General features: G+C 42.7%; 1 protein-coding gene across 21 annotated transcripts in view; it reads left to right on the forward strand.

Moving 5' to 3' along the window:
* The window catches only part of SLC44A3 (solute carrier family 44 member 3), a 328,287-nt gene that overhangs the window by 273,603 nt on the left and 34,574 nt on the right, over window positions 1-20,110 (forward strand). For all 21 annotated transcript variants that reach the window (XR_006712487.1, XR_006712475.1, XR_006712476.1 and 18 more), the window contains 2 exons: window positions 7,477-7,633; window positions 10,805-10,888. Coding sequence is in view for 2 of the 21 variants with exons in the window: in XM_045478356.1 (XP_045334312.1) it covers window positions 7,477-7,633; window positions 10,805-10,888 (241 nt within the window). In the remaining 19 variants the exon portion in view is untranslated. The remainder of the gene's footprint in view (window positions 1-7,476; window positions 7,634-10,804; window positions 10,889-20,110) is intronic.

The following is a 20,110-nucleotide window of genomic DNA, read 5'->3' on the forward strand; positions in this document are numbered from 1 at the left end:
TCTTTGGAGAAATTACCAACCCAAAGTAAGGACCTGCAGGTAACCTGGTTGGGGCAGGGGGAGAAGACCCTCAGTGAAATGATTCCCTGACTGAACCAAACAATGAAACTCACCAGGCAACTGTCACCCCTCTCATACAGAGCTTCCAATTCTCTCTTTAGGGCCTCAGTCTTAAATATGGATTGGTAGCCAGTGATTATTAAACATTCACAGAAAGCCTCTAGTGAACGAAAAAGTTCGAAATGAACAAAACAGAGGGAATTAGGGAAAATGGAGACAGAGCAGGCAGCAGAAAAAAAAAACTGCAAAAAAAAAAATGAACTATAATATTCTCAGAAAGAACAAAGAAATACTGCATCCATAAAATAAGTACCAAAAAAAGGAATGAAATACCTCTTAGTAATTAAAAATATGATTGCAAAAGTGAAATTTTTCTATTCAAGGATTAAAATATAAAATTAAATAATTTTTCCAGAAGGTACAGCAAAAGGACAAAGCAAATGGAAAATAAAGGAAAATAAATAGAGGAAACATTTTGGAGACCCAATATCTGACTAATAAGAGTTCCAGAAATAGAGAACAAAGGAAAAAGAAGGGAGGAAATTATCAAAGAAAATTTCCCAGCGCTGGAGGACATGAGTAAAGGGGAAGATCCCAGAAGTTTCTAAAGGGAAGACTAGATCACAGGCAAAGGATCAAGAACTAGAATGGGGTCTGATGTTCAACAGCAACTTTGAACCAGGAATACAATGGAGAGAGATTATTTCCCAATCTAGAATTCTATGCCTATTCATACTGTCAGTCAAGGGTAAAGGAGAATAAAGTCATATTCAGGATTGCAACATCCCAAAAGACTTCACTCCCCATATCCTTTTTTAGAAAGGGTGTTCTGCTCTGAAATGGACAAGTAAACCAGAGAGGAAAACATGAGTTTCAGGAAATGGGCTCCAACACCATAAAAAAGAACAGGGAAATCCCAGAAGGGTAGCTATGTAGCAGGTATAAAAAACATCTATGGGTGACTGGGTAGCTCAGTCAGTTAAGCATCTGACTGGATTTTGGCTCAGGTCATGATCTCATCATTATGAGATCGAGCCCTGCATCAGGCTCTGCAGTGGGTGAAGAGCATGCTTGAGATTCTCTGTCTCTTTCTTCCCCTCCCTTGCTTGCTTGCCCAGGAGCACTCTCTCAAAAACAAACAAACAAACAAACAAACAAAAAAACCTAGTCCAAGGAGAAGCAGGAGAGCAGTGGACTCCAGGAGGCATGTCTCCAAGGAGGAAAAAAAGGGAAAAAAGAAACTAAGAGAATACCAGATGTATTTGAACATGCAGAGGAAAGATTTACACTTTGGTGAAGCATTCAGTAAAGCCAATGGGAAACCAGACAAAATAAAAAATGTGAAACAATTATTAACTTCAGGAAAACCCAAAAGTTGCATAGGAAAGGAATTAGAATACAGTACTTGGTTTATAAGTCAATAAAGATAAATATATAATTTTTTTAAAGAATATACTACTTAGATCAGTTGTGAATGTTACTTATATGTGGATAATGTAAACACTAAATATTAACTAAAACATACTCAATGGTAAAAGATTGAAAGTTTTTTCTCTAAGATCAGGAACAAAAGTGCCCACTCTCACCACTCCTATTCAACATAGGACTGGAAGTCCTTGCCAGAGCAACAAAAAGAAATAAAAGATATCTAAATCAGAGAAAGAGGTAAAATTGTCTTTGTTTGCAGATGATGGAGAAAAATTCTAAAAACTTCACTAAAAAAGTGTTAGAACTAATCATTGGATTCACGAAAATTGCAAGATACAAAATCAACATTGCAGAAAACAGTTGTGTTTCAGTATTCTAACAACATATTGGAAAAACAAAACAATCTCATTCACAATAGCATTAAGAACAATAAGATACTTAGGAATAAGTTTACCAAGGAAGTAAACAATCTGTATCCTGAAAACCGTAAGATTTTGATGAAGGAAATTGAAGAATACACAAATAGACATTTCATGTTAAAATGTTCATACTGTCCAAAGCCATATATAGAGTCAATGCATTTCCTATCAAAATTCCAATGTCATTTTTCACAGGAAAAAGAAAGCAATTCTAAAACGTGTGTGGTATTAAAAGATCCTGAATAGCCAAAGCAGTCATGAGAAAGAAGAACAAACCTGGAGGCATCAAGCTTCTTGATTTCAAATTACGCTTCAAAGCTATAGTAATCAAAACAGTGTGGCACTGGCATGAAAATGACACATAGATCAGTGGAACAGAATCAAGAGCCCAGAAAGGGAAAAGGATAGTCTCTTTAATAGGTGTTGGGAAAACTAGTAACTATAGACGAATGAAATTACACCCCTATCTTATATCACAAAAAATTAATTTGAAATGGTTTAAAGACTTAAACATAGGAACGGAAACCATAAAGCTCCTAAAGAAAACATAGGGACAAAGCTCCTTGACATTGGCCTTAGCAATGTTTTTTTGAATATGACACAAAAGCAGAGCAACAAAAGCAAAAACTACAAAAAAAAAAAAGTGAGACTACATCAAACTAAAAAACTCTGCACAGTGAAAAAAAAAAATGAAAAGGGAAAAACATTTGCACATCAAATATTTCATGAGAAGTTACTATCCAAAATATATGAAGAACTCATATAATTCAATAATAACAACAACAACAAAATCCGGTTAAAAACTGGGCAAATGAACTGAATAGATATCTTTCCAAAGAAGACATATAAATGACAAACAAGTACATGAAAAGGTGTTCAGCATCACTAATCATCAGGGAAATGCAAATCCAAACCACAGGGAGATATCACCTCACACCTGTTAGAATGGCTGTCATCAAAAAGATAAGAGATAAGAGTGTTGGCAAGGATGTGGAGAAAGGGAGCCCTTGTGCACTGTTGGTGGGAATGTAAATTGGTACAGCCACTATGGAAAAACCAGTATGGAGTTTCCTCAGAAATTAAAAATAGAACTACCATACGATCCTGCAATCCCACTTCTGGGTATATATCCAAAGGAAATGAAAATAGGATCTCAAAGAGATATTTGCACTCCGTGTTTATTGCAGTTTTATTCACAATGCCAAGCTATGGAAACAACCCAAATGTTAATCAACAGATGAATGGATAAAGATGTGGTGTATACACACAATGGAATTTTATTCAGTCACGAGAAAGAAGAGAATCTTGCCATTTGTGAAAATATTGGCCCTTGAGGGCATCATGCAAATAAGTGAAATAAGTCAGAGAAAGACAAATACTATATGATCTCGTTTATGTGCAGAATCTTAAAAAGCGAAACGGAGAAACATAGAAACAGAGTGGTGACTAACAGGTGTTGGTACAGCTGGGGGAAATGGGCAGATGTTGATTAAAGGGCATAAACTTCAAGTTAGGATGAATAAGTTCTAGGGATCTAATGTCCAGCATGGTGATAATAGTTAATAAGACTGTATCATATACTTGAAAATTGCTAAGAGGAGCGCCTGGGTGGCTCAGTCAGTTAAGTGTCGGACTTTGGCTCAGGGCATGATCTCACCACTTGTGAGTTCGAGCCCTGCATCAGGCTCTGTGCTAATAGCGCAGAGAAAATTGCTAAGAGAGTAGAACTTAAATGTTTTTACCACAATAAAGAATGTAATTATACGACATAATGGGGGTGTTAGCTACTGCTGTGTTGGTACTCATGTTGCTGTGTGTAAGTATGAGGTCAAACACCGCACACCTTAAATTTGCACAATGTCATCTGTCAATTATATCTCAATAAAGCTGGGGAAAAAAAACCCTAAAAACTTCAGTATAATTATATTGAGAAAGGGCGAATGGGAAGATGTTTAGGTTGTATAAGAGAAACAATCAACAAACATCTTTCAAAGTGAGAAGTCAGTAGACAATATAAGAGGCTGAAAAAATAAGACCTGGCAGGAAGAACGTAATTGAGAAGCTTAAGGGGAGAGTTTCAGAAGAAATAGCCAGGATATTACCTCTGGGGAAGAAAACTAGCAGTGGGGAAAGCAAATTGCTATCTTTCCTGCTTAGCCTCATGCTATTTGACTTAAGATAGTTCACGTATTACTCTGGGGCACCTGGGTGGCTCTGTCAGTTAAGTGTCTGACTCTTGATTTTGGCTCACGTCACGATCTCACAGTCATGAGGTCGAGCCCCATGTCTGCTGTAGAGCCTGCTTAAGATTCTCTCTCTCCCTCTGCCCTTCCCCTGCACATGCTCGCTCTCTCGCTCTCTCAAAAAAAAAAAAAAAAATATTTGATATATTACTTTGATAAAAATAAAATGCATGATGACTGATTCAAGCACTGTTTCTTTATTAAAGAGTTCCACTGTCTTTTTTGCTTTGTGTCTAATTTTGAAATAAGGTTTTTCTTTATCTCAAGGTTGCCAATATCTCATTTTAGCCTGCACTCAGGGTAAGGAGTAAATATAGCCAGAATGCATTCAGCTCTGTCATTCATTTAACCAGTAAGAGAGCTGACGAGTTCATACAAGCACCATCAAGTATCAGGATATGGCAACCTGTAAAATTTCTCTTTTACAACCATTTGCTTGAAGAGGGGTCAAGGGAGAGCCATAAAGATGTGGCTGGGGATGTGATAGAAGGAACTAGGACTGTGCAATTTGGAGAAGGGACGCTTGAGGCATGGCGTCTTCATCACTTTCAAATACACAAAAGATGGTTTCCAGCTGCTCTCGATTCACTGAGAAGGAAGTGAGGGAAATGGGCTAACAGATGAGCCTGTAGAATTTAGCTAGGAGACAGATTTCCTAATCCTAACAGGAGTTGATGAGGACAGCTACAGAATCCTGTTCTTCATAATAAAGACAATTTCCTTTTTCCGTAGAATTAGAAACATGAGCCTTGCAGGGATCTTGCTGCAAGAAACATCAGGAAAAGAGGGTCTCTTCAGGGACCACACTGTGTTCCTTTGCTTGGGACCTATTTACGTTGGAGGCCATCCCTCCCTTTCATGTCCGTCCTTGTCCAGGAGCCTTGGCACAAAATTCATTTCCCATCCTATTGAAGAGTTCGCACCACGAGGCTGCATCTAAGTAGAGCTCAGACTTGCCTCTAGCGCCCTGAAGTTGCTTCAAGGCCAAGTGGCTTGGCCTTCTGCTCTGTTGTCCGCAGGACTGGTAGTTGCAGTACAGTGCTTGTGTATCATGACCCGAAGCTGCTACAGGACTTGGGTGGATGGGACCACTAGCCCTCTGCCCAGCGACTTGAGTTGCTGCTGTGTGCTGGGGCTCTGGCTCCCTTGCATGGGGCCGGGCACCTTTCGCACTCAGGACAGCCACAAGTTTAAAAGAAGGGAGAAGCTGGGCTTGTGGGGCCCATCCTGGAGTCCCCTACCCTCTCCTGCCACCCAGGTCTTTCTCATGCCACGCCCCCAGAATTGGGGTGGCGGGGGCTCCACACGGAACAGGCTCTAAAGACGGAAGGTAGGCCTGACAGGAGGCCCCAGCTTCCTCGTGGCTCGCCGCTGGGTGGCCCAATACGCCCAGCACTGCATTGCCACCATTGCCATTCCACAAGCCAGTGCTCCGAATACAATGAAATTCAGAGATAAGTATTATTGTAAGTCCCACCAGATACACTCTGTTACTCCTCCTGGGGACAGGCTTTGCTGATTGTAAAGGAGACAGAGACAAAGGCCCCAGGCAGAAACACAGCAGGGAGGGATAACAGGGTGATGTTACCTTTGAACATGGAGAAAGGTCTAAGAAGAGAATGTGGGAGCCTCAAAGACACTCCACTCATTTAACCCTTTTCTGTAGGGTCGTTTCTAATTTGGGGGGGTGGGGGCAGGTCTTGAATGACTCCTGACTCCACCAGCCGGCCTAAGTGTAAAGGGCCGCCTTTTAAAGTTGTCTCTCTCATCACATGATAACCCAGCTTCTGGAACTTCTGCATCTTCTTCCAACCAAGCCCCGGAGAGCCTGGCATGATAGCCAGGATGTGTCATGGACCACAGCAGTCACTCCGCCTGAAATGGTTAATCTCGTCCCCGCTAAACCTTCTCAGCAAGATGATGCTCAACCCCAGACTTCAAAACCTGGGGGACCAGACTCCAAAGCCTCCATTCACAGTGGCCTACGCATCATTTGTTTCCCCACCAGATGGAAAGCAGGTGTTGTCCTCTTGTCCCTGCACCCTGTCTCGAGCACGATAACGAGTTCTGAGGCACATAAATCTCCTAAATGGAAAAGTAAACATTCTTCCTTTAAAAAAAAAAAAAAAAAAAAAAGCTGAGGAAAGGGAAAAAATGTGTCAGATTTTCCTGGCCTGTATTAGTCTCCTAGTTTATCAGATCAAAATGAATTCGTATCAGCAATAGCTTCCTTGGTATTTCCTATTTTCAGTAATATTGAATTGAAACACACATCACCCTTTTTGTGGGATGATTGGATTACAGTTCCTCCGCTCCCAGTATTACTTTTCACGTTCTCTTTTCCTTCCTGGATGATTTCAGTAACAGCAAAATACAGCCATTGCCAACACTTGAGACATTTCTGGCCGTATTCCTTTTCTCCCTCAAAACCTAGGCTGTTGTCAAAACCTTAATTCATCGTGACTTATTAGCAACCGGAGCAAGTTGTAGAATAATCCATTATGAAGAAACCAAGCTTCACTTGGAATCCGCGAGGTGGCTTCTCGGAAAGAGCCTCATTTTCTAGAACTGGCACCAGCGGGAATTCAGAGGGTCAGGGGAGGGGTTGCACCAGCCCTCCCTCCTTTGTTTTATCTTTCAGGTTTGGGGTAGAGTGAAGGTTGTGCCCGTTCTGTTCGTTTTCAGTTTTTTCTCCCCCCTCCCGCCCCCGCCCCTGCCTGTGAAACTGACTTTTGCATTCTTGTTTGCTGTGTCATGACAAGTTCCACAAATGATTCACACTGAAGTGACCTTTAAAGAGCAGAGCAGAAATCAGCTGGATTTTAGGAGCCTAGAGCTGTGCAGAAGCCAGAATTTTCTATCCCTTAACATTAAGCTGGAGCTCACTGGTGTCTCTGTGGCTGCCTTTCCTGGTCATGTGATTCTGGTGGTGATTTTAATCACTAAGCTAATGCTGGCAGTATTTACACATGTAATTGAAACCTTGGAAATTATTATATCATCAAGCTTCTGAAAATGAGATTTATAGGGTGACTTAAAGATTTGGTGGAGGGGAAGGTGTTGTAAAGAGGGAAACGTTTATTTTAACTCATCAGTACTTTTTTTTTTTTTTTTTAATTTTCTGTTCTGTTTGTTTGTAGCATTGAGCGCCATGAAAAGGAGTCAGTCCAAGAAAGAATTTAACCTTAGCTACCAAGGAGTATAAAAGTTTTGCCAAATGCTTATTGCATTACTGCTTTATAAATGTTAGTACCATTGATGATTTGAACCAGAGAGAAGTTTTAAATGGTGTTTTTTAAATGTCGCCTTTTTTCCCCTGTTCCCAGAAATAAAAATGACCCTCCTGATCGCCCAATCCTTTGGTCTCTCTCCACTCTTTTCTGCTACCATCAAGGAACAGCCATAAAAGGGTCATTTTTAATCACTGTGGCAAGGATTCCAAGAACCATTCTCAAGTACATTTACAACACTCTGAAAGACAAGGTAAGGCAGCTCAGTCATGCATATTGCACGGGGTGTTTGACTTGCAGAAAAGTTAGTCACTGGAAAACTACAGCAGGTCCCTGGACAGGAATGTGAACCTGTGACAGTGGCCATTCAGCAGGCTCCAGTGTTCTTGAGCTCCCATCCCTTACCCGGCCCCTAGCAACCTTTTGGTCCCCAGCCTCTGTTTTGTTTATGGTTTTGTTTGTTGGGGTTTTTTTGCCAACAAACTGGCAGAGGTGGGGTGGGGAGGGAGTCCTGCCTTAGCTGGTTTTCCTTCTCACATAAATGCTGAACAAATGGGAGGAATTTTCAGATGAAATTCACACACTTTTTTGTGGGCATGCTTTTTGTTTAAATATTAAATATTTGTATATATGTTAGTATATATATATTAAATATATTATTTAAATATGTTTGAATATATTAAATATTAAACATACTAAATATATTATTTAAATATATTTAAATATATTAAATATTAAATATCATGCTTTTTGTTTGAATAAGAAGAAATACTACAAGATAGGAATAACACTTGTTTCTGTTTTAATGCTAAAATATTCCTTACTCCTTTGTTTTTTAGAGGTGCCATGGGAAGTGACCTGTGTGTATGAGGGACAGAGGGAGCTTTAATGAGTGAGTGAGTGTGAGAGAGAATGTGTGTGTGTGTGTGTGAGAGAGTTGTGAGAGAATGTGTGTAAGAGAGAATGTGTGAGAGAGCATGTGTGAGTGTGTCAGAGTGCGTAAGAGAGTTGTGAAAGAATATAAGAGAGAGGATATGTGTGTGTGAGAGTCTGTGTGTGAGAGCACACATGCATGAGAATATGTGTGAGAGAATGTGTGTGGGAAAGAGTTGTGAGAGAATGTAAGAGTGTGTGAGAGTGCTTAAGAGAGTGTGAGAGCTGTGTGAGTGTGTCAGAGTGTGTGTGTGAGGGAGTTGTGAGAGAATGTGTGTTAAGAGTGTGTGAGAGAGCTGTGTGTGGGAGAGAGAGAGGGAGAGAGAGAGAAAACGTCCTAAAGAATGAGAAATGGACAAGTTGACCTAAATCTCAGCTCAAAAGACCGAAAACTGTAGGGCTTTTGTGCCTGGGGGTTTTTCTCCTCCCTGGTTTTTATTTCCATGCACATTTGGTTATGAATGCCAGTGGAAACCAGAACACCAGGAAAACAGCTGTTCTCATGGTATTTCTGGCCTGCCAAACAAGGGAGGGTTGGACTTTTCCCAACTTTTCCGTTCTCACACAATGTTAATCTCTCCCCATCCCCACCTCCGTGCTTGTGACTTGGTCAGAGTTTCACAAGTTTACCTAATTCTAACCTTTTGGGTATAACTGTGTGTCCTTGGTAAATTAGGGAGATTTTTTTATTATATTTTAAATTGTTTGATATTTTTAAGGCCATAATCAAGACTTAAGATTAGCTTATCAATTAGGAATAATTGATTGAATTTCACATAAAATTATCTAGCTTCCTCATCATGAAGTGCACGTTAAGAAGCTGCCCTGATCATAGAGTATTTTCTTGTATTTCTATTGAAAGATTACATTGTAGATACTAATTATGTACCCAGATTAAAAAAGAATCAAGTCTGGGGTGCCTGGGTGGCTCAGTCGGTTGACTACCCGACTCTTGATTTTGGCTCAGGTCATGATCTCATGGTTAGTGGGTTGGAACCCCCGGTTGGGCTCTGTGCTGACAGCTCAGAGCCTGCTTGGGATTATCTTTCCCCCTCTCTCTCTGCCCCTGCCCCCCCACCTCAAAAATAAATAAATAAACTTTAAAAAATAGAAAATAAGTGTAACTTTTTGGAAATCCTATAGTGATGTTTTCAGGGCTAAATTTCAAATGATAAAAATATATATGCGTTTTGGTCACTTGAAGAGGCATTCCAATTGCAAGCCAAATCTAACTACTCTGGTTCCTGCATTTTCCAATTGATCCTTCAATCTCAAGAAGGATTTTTTTGAAGAACAAAATAGTTTTTTTTTTTTAATTTTAAATATATTTATTGTATGCATCAGCAATAGATAATCACAAATTATTGAGCAGTAGGGGACCTTAACCATCCTTCCTAGAGCTAGACACCTTAAACTCTGGGGCAGCAGCCTTCCCTAAATGTAAAGGAGAAGTCAGTGAATCGGTCACTTTGGCAAAGGTCTGAAGATTATTTATCACTCCTGAGATCCCAAAAGGATCAATGGGCCAAACTCTCCTTCAGTGATGTCACTACTATAGAAATGTGTCCTGTCTTAGGTTAAAAAGATACACTTTTCCTCAGCAGTACAGCTCCATACCATGTCTACAATTTAAACACTTCATACAGCCACTGTGTGATCTTCCCTACGTGAAATGGCTCATTCACAACCACAGCCAGGCTGAAAAGTATCCAGATAAAGTTTCATCCAATTGAAGTAACACTGGGACAAGAAAATGTCCATATAAGGTTGAGTGACTCCTGGGGTCCTCAGAGAGCACTATTTCAGGATTGTTTACAGGGATTTTTTTTTTTTTAATCTGGGAAGTGGGTGGGACACATTGAATTACCCCTCCTCCGTGAGTTTTATTAAATTATTCACTCTTGAGTTATACACATGTCCAAATTATATTTCAGAGGACTAATTTGTGCCTTGAAATTTAGCCCTGAAAGTCTCAGTATAGGATTTTTATTTTGCAGAAAAACTTGATTCTTTTTCTTCTTTTTTTTTTTTTAATGGGCACATAACTAGTATTTACAATGCATGGTTTTATTGTCTTTGGACATGAATTTTTCGTGAATACAAACTGGTTTGAAAAAGCAAAGTTTAATTGATGGCACTCAGGGGAAGACGCAAAGAGATTTTTTTGTTTCTTACTAGAACCAGAAGGCTTAGTTTACCTTTGCTAGTAAATATAAACTAACCCGTGTCCATTTTTGCTGAGGTCAACAGCAATCACAACAAGGTAAGCCCACAGGAGAGACACTTCACTCATCAGTGATAATAATGGTAATAATTAGTAGCATATGTAGAATAGAAGGACTTCTCCCACACTGAGAGAAAATTGCTACCGTGCTTCCCCAGGTGCATGAATCTCAAATAGAAACATACTGTGTGACTGCAGAAACTGCCTGCTTGCTTCTTTCCTGTGTTTCTGATTCTGTTCATTTGGTTTTGATCCCGGTCCCACCAGCATAATGCATGGTCGACGTACATGTTCAGATGCTGCTTCTGCTGTTTCTGGTGTCTTGACAAATGCCTATGCCATCTCAACCAGGTACGCACCCTATCACATATCCCGGGGACACACAGAGGGGCCCTCGAGTGGACTCCATCTCTTAGGTCAGGGGTTAGCAAATTTTTCTGTAAAAGGCTAGGCTGTATAAATATTTTAGGCTTTCAGGCCATTCAGTCTTGGTTGCCACTACTCAATTCTGCCGTGGTAGTAGGAAGGCAGCCGTAGACAATATGCAAATGAATGGGTATGACTGCGTTCCAAAAAACTTTATTCACGGACACTGAAATGTGAATTTCATGTAATTTTCACATGTCAAGAAATCTTATTCTTCTTTTGATTTTTTTTCAACAGTTTTGAAAATATGAAAGTTATTCTTGAAAGCAGGCTGTCTGATGGATCTGGTTCCTGGGCTGTAGATTATAGATCGTTACCTTAGAATCTTAGGTCATTAAAACCATTCTTCTCGTTCTGAAAGAGATGTGTTTCTCTTCTCAGAAATAAAAAGGGGAGGAGCCTTTAGAAATTCCAGCATAATGAGTATGTGTCAACTGAGAGCTAATTTTCAATGTCTTCTTCAAGAACTATAATTTTCCTAAAATAGGAAAAGAATTGCCTCTCTGATTTTTATATATTTCACCAGCTTTTCCCTTTCAAGCTATAAATATTCCTTTAAAAATCAGAAAAGTTATATACTGCAATTGTTTGAATTTCAATTTTTTTTCTCGAGTCTTTCAAATTGATGGAAATTTAAATATATGTTATGTTTTTCTGTAGATAATTTAGGAAATTAATAGCCCTTAGTCAGATTTACACAAAGCAGTATTTTTCTAAGTCAGCAGACTGTTTTATAATTTAAAAGTCCACAGAAATCTCACTTAGCAAAGTATTCCTTAATATTGCCCCTCTTCCTAATAAATATAACAGCAGAACTAAAGGGACTAATTAATTAGACCATCCATGTTTAATGTCTTATTACAAGTGGTATTGAGAATACCTTTCATTGTTCAGGGGAAAGTGTAATCTTCTTATAGTAAAGCTCTATTTTTAAGGCTCTTAAGAATTGTAGAGTTCATCTTAGATTGTATTTAGTTTTCATTTGGTTTGCTCTCAGCCAGCATGTATAAAACACAGTAAAATACGAAACAGCACCTTTCAGAATGGTGGGTTGTATAGCAAGTGAAACCAAATCCTGTGAATGTCTTGTCATGGATGTAATATTCCAGCCTCCCTCTTCCTAGAACTGTGTGCACATATCCCGACAACGACTTATTCTGCAAAGATTTTGAGATGCGTTATAAAAATATACCAATTGTAATAAAATATATATACGTGAAAATCCAGGCTAAGAAACATATAAACTAGAAAGACAAAAGCAATGGGACCATTGATATGCAGATATCTATGTTGTCCACATGGTCCTACAAGGCCTGTCACTGTATATGTAAATTCATGTTCTTTCCCTGTCCCTCCTTCACTCATGGAAGCCTAGGGGCTCCTTGTGGATGCTGTAGGAACCAGCACTTCAGGAAAGGAGGGAAAGGGCTGAGGAGGAAGAAAGGTGGGCTCGGTCCCATGCCTGCACCACCTTACCCTGCCTTCCAAACAGAACTTATCTGAGCCAGGAGTGGGATTCCGCTGAAGGTTTCATTTGAGGACAGGGCTCTACTGCTAAGATACATTTGTGAACCACTGTCCTGTGTTATGTTTATGTTTATTTCCTCTGCCTTGTTATCCTAAGGGACATACGTTCTGCATTCTGAAATTTTACCACCTCATATTAACCCAATACCCTTTCCCTTGGGAGTTCAAAATGTTCCCAAGATCATAAGTAGCACCGGTGTTAGCCACACTATAGTTACCATTATGAAGGTGAGGGACCCTGTAACAGATGTACAATGGTAGTGATTGTCTGAGTCACGAAAAAGCTCAACTAGCCTTGATCCCGTTCGTGGTGAATCAGTGTTGCAAACAAGGATAGATCCTTCAGATTCTGATCACGGTGCTGGTGCAGTAGGCCTTGGCCTAAACCAGCTGTCGGAACATCGTTCACTTGGGGTGGCTCCTATGGGACCAGGCAGGTCCAGCTAACACAGTCATTGCTGGGAGGCCTGAGATTTAGGAGATGGAGAAAAAGGAGGCAGCACGGAGAAGGAAGAGGAAGAATTGATGTGAATACTGATAGGGAGGGAACAGTCACCTCTGGTCTGAATCAACTACCGAGGGGCACCTGGGTGGCTCACTTGGTTAAGCATCCGACTCTTGATTTTGGCTCAAGTCATGATCTCATGGTTCATGAGACTGAGCCCTGACTCAGGCTCTGCATTGACAGGGCAGAGACTGCTTGGGATTCTCTCTCTTTGTCTCTCTCTTCCCCTCCTCCACTTTCTCTCCCTCACTTTCTTTCTTTCTCTGCCTCTCCCCTACTCTCTCACTCTTGAAATAGATAAACTTTTAAAAAAATAAATCAGCAACTAGAAAGCAGAGTAAAATAAAGATTTTAAGAATAAAGATAGTTACTGTACAATGGTGGTCAGAGTTGTTGTGATCTCCTTAGGCAGGAGACAAAGGAAAGGGAGGCTAAAGTGAGAAAGAATTTAGATTTGCCTTTTGAAAAATATCCTGGCACTGTCATGAGCTACCAGAATATTTCTCTGGAGAGCTGAGACCTATTTTATTTGCCTTGTTTTGTGCAGTCAGAGCTGGGAAATGCTAAAAGAGAATGAGCCCCATTTGTTTGCATCAGAACCCAGATACTCTTCTTTACTTAACATCAAGGAGCTGGTTGTGTTTCACCGCTGCTGCTCAGAAGCCCAATCCATTTTCACCAGCCCCGGGAGGGTGGCAGGTGGTAGTTGCTGCATTTTATAGACACCCAGCCTGTGGCTGGGCGGTAATTCACTTGCACACTGGGAGATGAAACCCCACATCTCATCGTTTCTCATTACTTGTCTCTCTGTGTCGTAAATGCCAAATATGTGCATACCTGAAAAAATTACACGTGTGCGCTTCGCCCGTTTATTTATCCAACAACTTATTTGCTTGTTTGTGGTGTATTCGAACCACTTGAACCCCAGCATCAAGCGGAAGGGGACTGTGGTGAAAGAACCAATATACAGCAAAGCCAGGCCTTCCAGGAGCTGACAAGCTAGTTTGAGGGACGGGGAAACAGTACGAGGCATTTGCATGAGATCTTTACATAACTGTGCAGAGAAGTGTGTGTTGAAGTGTTGGAACGGGGGCGATGGAAGTTGAGGAAAGGAGAATCTCGGTGGTTAGGAGAGGTGTCACAGAAGACATCGCGTTTGCCATAGAGCACAGAGCACCCGCTGGAGGTCAGCGGCTAGTAACAGCAGCAGGAGCGGTGGGCTTTTAGCACTCACTCTGCTGCCAGCTGTAAGCTAAGTAATCTTCCTGCATTCATGTCCATTGTTGTTCGTTTTCACCACAGCCCTCTGAGATAGTGTCTCCAATGTATAGATAAGGAAACTAAGGCTTGAGAGGGCATATAGCTAGTAGAACTAGGATTTAAATCCATATCTATTTTGTCTCTGGGACCCAAGCCCTTAACCACCATGCATTTTTTTTTAAGTTTATTTATTTATTTTGAGAAAGAGTGATAGAGCGAACAGGGGAGGGGCAGAGAGAGAGAGAGGGAGGGAGAGAGAGAGAATGAATCCCAAGCAGGCTCTGCATTGTCAACACAGAGCCCGGCGGGGGGCTCGAACTCATAAACCGCGAGGTCACGACCTGAGCCAAAACCAAGAGTTGGACACTTAACCAACTGAGCCACCCAGGTGCCCCGCCACCGTGCGTTTTTAAACAAGAGGAGGGAGTCACAGCTCCTGTCTGTGGTAGATCTCTCCGTGCCTGTCCAAGCCAGGGTCCAAACCAGTCAGTTTTCTGGCAGTTGAGCAGATCGTTTACAGGGCAGATTTTGGGGGAGGACAAGAAAAATTGAAAAGGGTGAAGGATGAATCATGCAATTATAGATCCAGAACTTGTCAGGGCCCACCTCCTCCCCTCTGACAAGTCGAGTGTCAAAGTTTCTGAGAGGATGGACTGGCTGTTCTCAGAGATTTCAGCGGAGCAGATCCTGTAGCCTCCCCCTCCCTTCCAGCAATTCCCAGGAACCTGACTGAGAAGTTCCCCTGTGGGGCTCTGCAAGCTAACCCAATGGCAGACACACCTCTTATTTCTTATGGTGTCCACACACAGTTCCTTATGGAAATGTGTCTCTGAGTGCACATCTCTTGTCCATTGATGACACGAATGTCTATCCCAGCTCTGATGGTAGTTTTAGATCAGTGTTCCTCTAAGTTTGAAACCCACTGGTAGGCCACAAGACTCTTCCTGATGTTTGCAACCAGACCTGAACATTCCAGAATGTTCTGTCTTCAATTCTTGTAGGAAAATGGCAAAATTTCATGAGTTTTCCTTGTCGCATACAACAAAGAGCTATTAACCAATCAGCCAAGTACATAGTGTGTTACTAAAGCTTTACTAAAGTGTGCTATTTATGAACTAAAATTGATGTTTTACTTCGTTTCCTGAGGACGCAAATTGATAATTCTGTCAAGACGTCAGGCTGCCAAAGCTGTGCCTGGCAACGCTGCCAAGCTTGTGAATGTGCTCGCACAGTTGGGCGTCAGCAAAGTGGGGAAAGAACACTTTGCGGTGGGTGTACCGCCAGAGTCACTCCGGGTTGGCTGTCCTGTTCAACTGTAGTTCTTCCTGCCTTAACTAACATTTTACTGTGTGGACTACTTGGCTCTTGTTTAACGTGTGTCTTTTTGTCACGTTGAGCATTGCATTCCTCTTTGATCCTTTGTTCTTCCAGCAGAAGTGGGAAAGGGGGTGCAGGAAGTGAGCTGTGGGCTCTGGGCAAACCATCTGAGGATGACTCTTCCCGCTCCGTGTCCTGGAAGGAGCTCCTGGGTAAAGCAACCCCTAGTCAGATGTCGCAGCAACTGCCTTCTGCCTACCTTGTGGCGCTGGGGTGAATCCCTCCACCTTCCTGAGCTTCCATGGAATGAGGGGCTCAGTTTACGTGACCCTAAGGTGTTCATATCACTTTCTGACCGTGTGGTGGTCACACCGCCCCATCGCAGAGTGGGGAAAATTTGAACCGCATGTTTCTCTGTCAGATTCCAAACGGCAGGCTTGGTTTTTTTTCACATTGTACTTTTCATCCATGGTGAGGACTTGCCCTGGGATCCCAAAGATCAGCAAGCCACAGTTTATGTGGCCCCGATCTCCAGCCTCAGAGTCTCGTGGAGTACACCGAACATGTGAGGGGGCCATGTGGCTGCATCCTCTCCTGGCAGTTCCCCTGGACCACTGCTACGCAGGGATAACGCAAAATGACTGGTGACAACATACTGATGAGACGCCAATCACTTCTGTCATTCTCACGAGTGGAGAGCACGGTACCGCCCAGCAGCTTTCACGTCCCTCCTTTCCTGCCGTGGGCCATCGTGCAGGTGGCTGGCTGACTGATGGAGATCTGCCGAATCTCCTGTTCGCCTTAATGCAGGCCATAAAGCCACAGCCTACCGTCCCTGGGCATCTGTCTAGATAGGAGAGACTAAGTTGATCAGAAATGCCTGTGGCTTCCTGTCTTCCCGAGTAACAGATATACCGGCCCGAAAAGCCCCAGATAATCCTGTCCAGTCCGGGGCAGAGAAAAACTTGCTGCTGCCCGGAAAACACACGCATCTCTCCCTTCCCTACTTCATAGCCCACCCCCGCACCCCACACTGCCTGCCAGTCCCTTTCTTTCAGTGCACATAATGTTGGTCTCTGTCTTCCAAGCCTTTGGCAGGCTTGATTTTGTAATATCTCAAAGCCTTCTCTCCCCACTGCTGACTTACCCTGCATTAGCTTGGTTTCAATGACCCTCTTTCTCATAGTCCATCAATAGCAAAGGCACTCGGTGACCCGTCCATGTCAGGTTCTGGTTCATCCCAAGCCAACTGGCAGATCTCCAGTGACTCCTCTCCTCTCTCCCCAGGGCAGCATGTACATCTCATGGAAAAAAAAACAGTGATGAATATTGTGCAATTTCTCTAGCTAAATTATGAAAATGATGTAAAGGGTCTTAAAAGGACACAGTGCTTTTGGTAGCAGACATTGCCATAATAGGTAGCATCATCCCAGAGCGTCCAGACAGCCATTCCCTCAGTGACAGCGGTTCTGGATCCTGCCACTCCCCAGCTATTCTGGGGCAGCCAGCTGATGGTGAGGGCCCTCAGAGGTGCCCCCAAGTGTGCGTGTTTTAGGAAGAAGCTAACATGTGTGTCAATATGATAGTTTACATTAAAGCCCATTTATAGACGATGGTAATCCTCACAGCCCAGCTGTTTGGTGGCAAATGCTGCTACCCTGGCTTTAGATAGAAAGGAATCGAGACACCTATTTGTCAGGGGCCCCAGACTGTCTGGGGGAAAACGAACTGTCTCCTCACGTTGCCTGGTGCATGGCTCTGAACCCGCTGTGCTTAGGGCCATGGCTGTATGTGCCTTCCTTGGGCCCAGCTCCCACCTGCTGTGGGTGTGACAAGAGTCACGGCTCAGGAGGGTGAGGCCCCAAAGCCCTCTTCCCCAAGTGGGCCGTAGCAGCTTCTCCTGTTTTGGGGGTAAGGCCCAGTGAACAGCTGCCATCTTAGGTTGGACTCTGAAGTCCTTCCTGACTTGAAATTCTTCTGTCTTCTCAGAGAGGCAATTAATATTTGTTGAGTGAATGCATCACCATGGGGAGGGAGGGTAGGCTGTGCATGCAGCCCTCAGCTAATCAAAAAACCCTCCAGAGAGGCAACTGTTAGGCATTATTACTTTGGCTCTCCATGGGGTGTAACTCCTGGAGACAAGAATACCTCCACTTACTGGGCACTTGCATTGTGCCAAGCACTGTGCTAACTACATGTATTAACCATCTCCGTCTCACAAATAATCCTGTGAGGAAGGTATGATTATCCTTTTTTGTTTGTTTTTTTTTTTGTTTTAAATAGATGATGCAGTCAGGTTCGGAGAAGTTAAGTATCAGCCTGCTCTAGGACAGGAAGAAAGTAACAGAGCTGAGGGTTGAAGTTTTGGAGACCTAATAAATCCTTGTCCAAGTTCTGAACAACTGAGAGACACAAGAGTTAAGCAGGTGAGGATTAAAAATATCACCTTGAGAGGCGCCTGGCTGGCTCAGTTGGTGGAGAGTGTGACTCTTGATCTCAGGGTTGTGAGTTTGAGCCCCCTTGTTGGGTATAGAGATTTCTTTAAAAAAAAAAAAAAGTCTTTTAAAAAATGTCTTAAGGGGCGCCTGGGTGGCGCAGTCGGTTAAGCGTCCGACTTCAGCCAGGTCACGATCTCACGGTCCGTGAGTTCGAGCCCCGCATCGGGCTCTGGGCTGATGGCTCAGAGCCTGGAGCCTGTTTCCGATTCTGTGTCTCCCTCTCTCTCTGCCCCTCCCCCGTTCATGCTCTGTCTCTCTCTGTCCCAAAAATAAATAAACGTTGAAAAAAAAATTTTTTTTTTAAATGTCTTAAAACATTAAAAAAAAAATCACCTTGAGTACCTAAGAAGTGTGTCAGAAAATGTATTGTAGGAACAGTTTATTAATGTCTCATTCCTGAAACAGACCAACTCACCCTCTCCCTGGCCCAGCCAATGATGTAGACCTGCCTCTGGGTTCTCCTCTGTAAGCTTACCGCTGAGGAGCTAAGAAGGTGCTCTCTCAGTGACAGGTGGATCCCAAAGAGGACAAAGGGCTGAGCCAGCCTGAGGTCTCCTCCTACCCCTCAAAATTACCTTAAGTCAGCCTCCCCTTCAGGGAGCACATGAGAGGTAATATCCTAAAGGAGGTCTCTGGCCATGGAAACACAAATACAAGGTTACCCCACACCAGGATTCAAACCCAGGTCTCCCACAGTCCATTAGGGCATTTCTTCCACAGGGTAGGAATCCAGACCCTAGAATTCTAGAGATCATGGCACACCCTCACCTCGTGATAGCAGAGTCTGGGGTCCAGTGGGCTTCAGAGCCTCAACCGGGGTCAGCGCTTTTTATCCTCTTCTCTGCCTCGTATCATTTTCTCTCTCTGCCTCACAAACATCATTGAGACACTGGGGACAGACAGGTATGCCGCATTACACAATGTGAGCTGTCCTAACTTACCTTTTAAGCAGAACCATATGTAAATCTCCTCCATTCCTTGGGCACCATGGAAGTCAGTCTCATGCTCGTGAGCAAAACTTTGGGGAACATTTGGATCCTGAAATGGGTGGGATCTCCGTTCTTATTAATGGTTCCAAGCTCTCAGATTCCTTCTCCAAGCCTCTTCTCTTCTCACACTTTAGTCCCTTTTTCTGGAAGATATTTATCCGTATCTGATGAGAGCTCCTTCTTCCTCCCCCACTTTTCCCCCTCCCTGGGTCTGGACCATATACCCATTTCCCAGCAGTTTGATAAAGTAGAAAGAAGAAAGGCAGGTCTGGGCTCTTCCACTTATTGTGTGACATTGGACAGGTTGTTTAACTTTTCAGCCTCAGTTTTCCTACACATAAAGCAAAATTCTTAAAGAATTTTTTAAATTTTATTTTAGAGAGATCTAGGGGGTAGAGGGGCGGAGGGAGGGAGGGAGGGAGGGGTAGAGAGAGAGAGAGAGAGAGAGAGAGGATCCTAAGCAGACTCAATGCTCAGCACAGAGCCTGACATGAGGCTTGATCCCACAACCCTGGGATCATGATCTGAGCCAAAACCAAGAGGCAGACACTCAACCAACTCAGCCACCCAGGCGCCCCAAGCAAAATTCTTAAACCTATCTCAGGCAGTGAGAAGGTCAGCCCAGCGAATACATATAAATATGATAGCATGGTGTCTGGCTCAGTACATGCTCCATAAGTGTTAGTTTCTTTTGTGAGGGGAAGGGGGGGATTTGCTTACTTTAGTTGATTTATTCACTCATCAAATACTGGGAGTCTTCCATGTGCCAAATTGGGTAGAACAATGCCTATCTCCCAGCATTATATATAAATAAATAATGTTTGCAACGCTCTTAGTTTTGTGCTTGACATGTCGAGGCAGGTATTGACTACATGGAAGTCACTATCATGATTATCGGCCCACTAAGTGAAGAGCTCTGCTTCTGTCCTGTGCATTTAGAGTGGAGCTACAGGGGTTATTCATGAAGCCTGCTCAGAAGTGTATCAGCATCCATAGAGAATTCCTCAAAATACACCTTTCTCTTCCCCACCCACCCTCAGCCATAACCACT

The sequence above is a fragment of the Leopardus geoffroyi genome, chromosome C1 (assembly GCF_018350155.1).
Source record: "Leopardus geoffroyi isolate Oge1 chromosome C1, O.geoffroyi_Oge1_pat1.0, whole genome shotgun sequence".
NCBI classification, from domain to species: Eukaryota; Metazoa; Chordata; class Mammalia; order Carnivora; family Felidae; genus Leopardus; species Leopardus geoffroyi.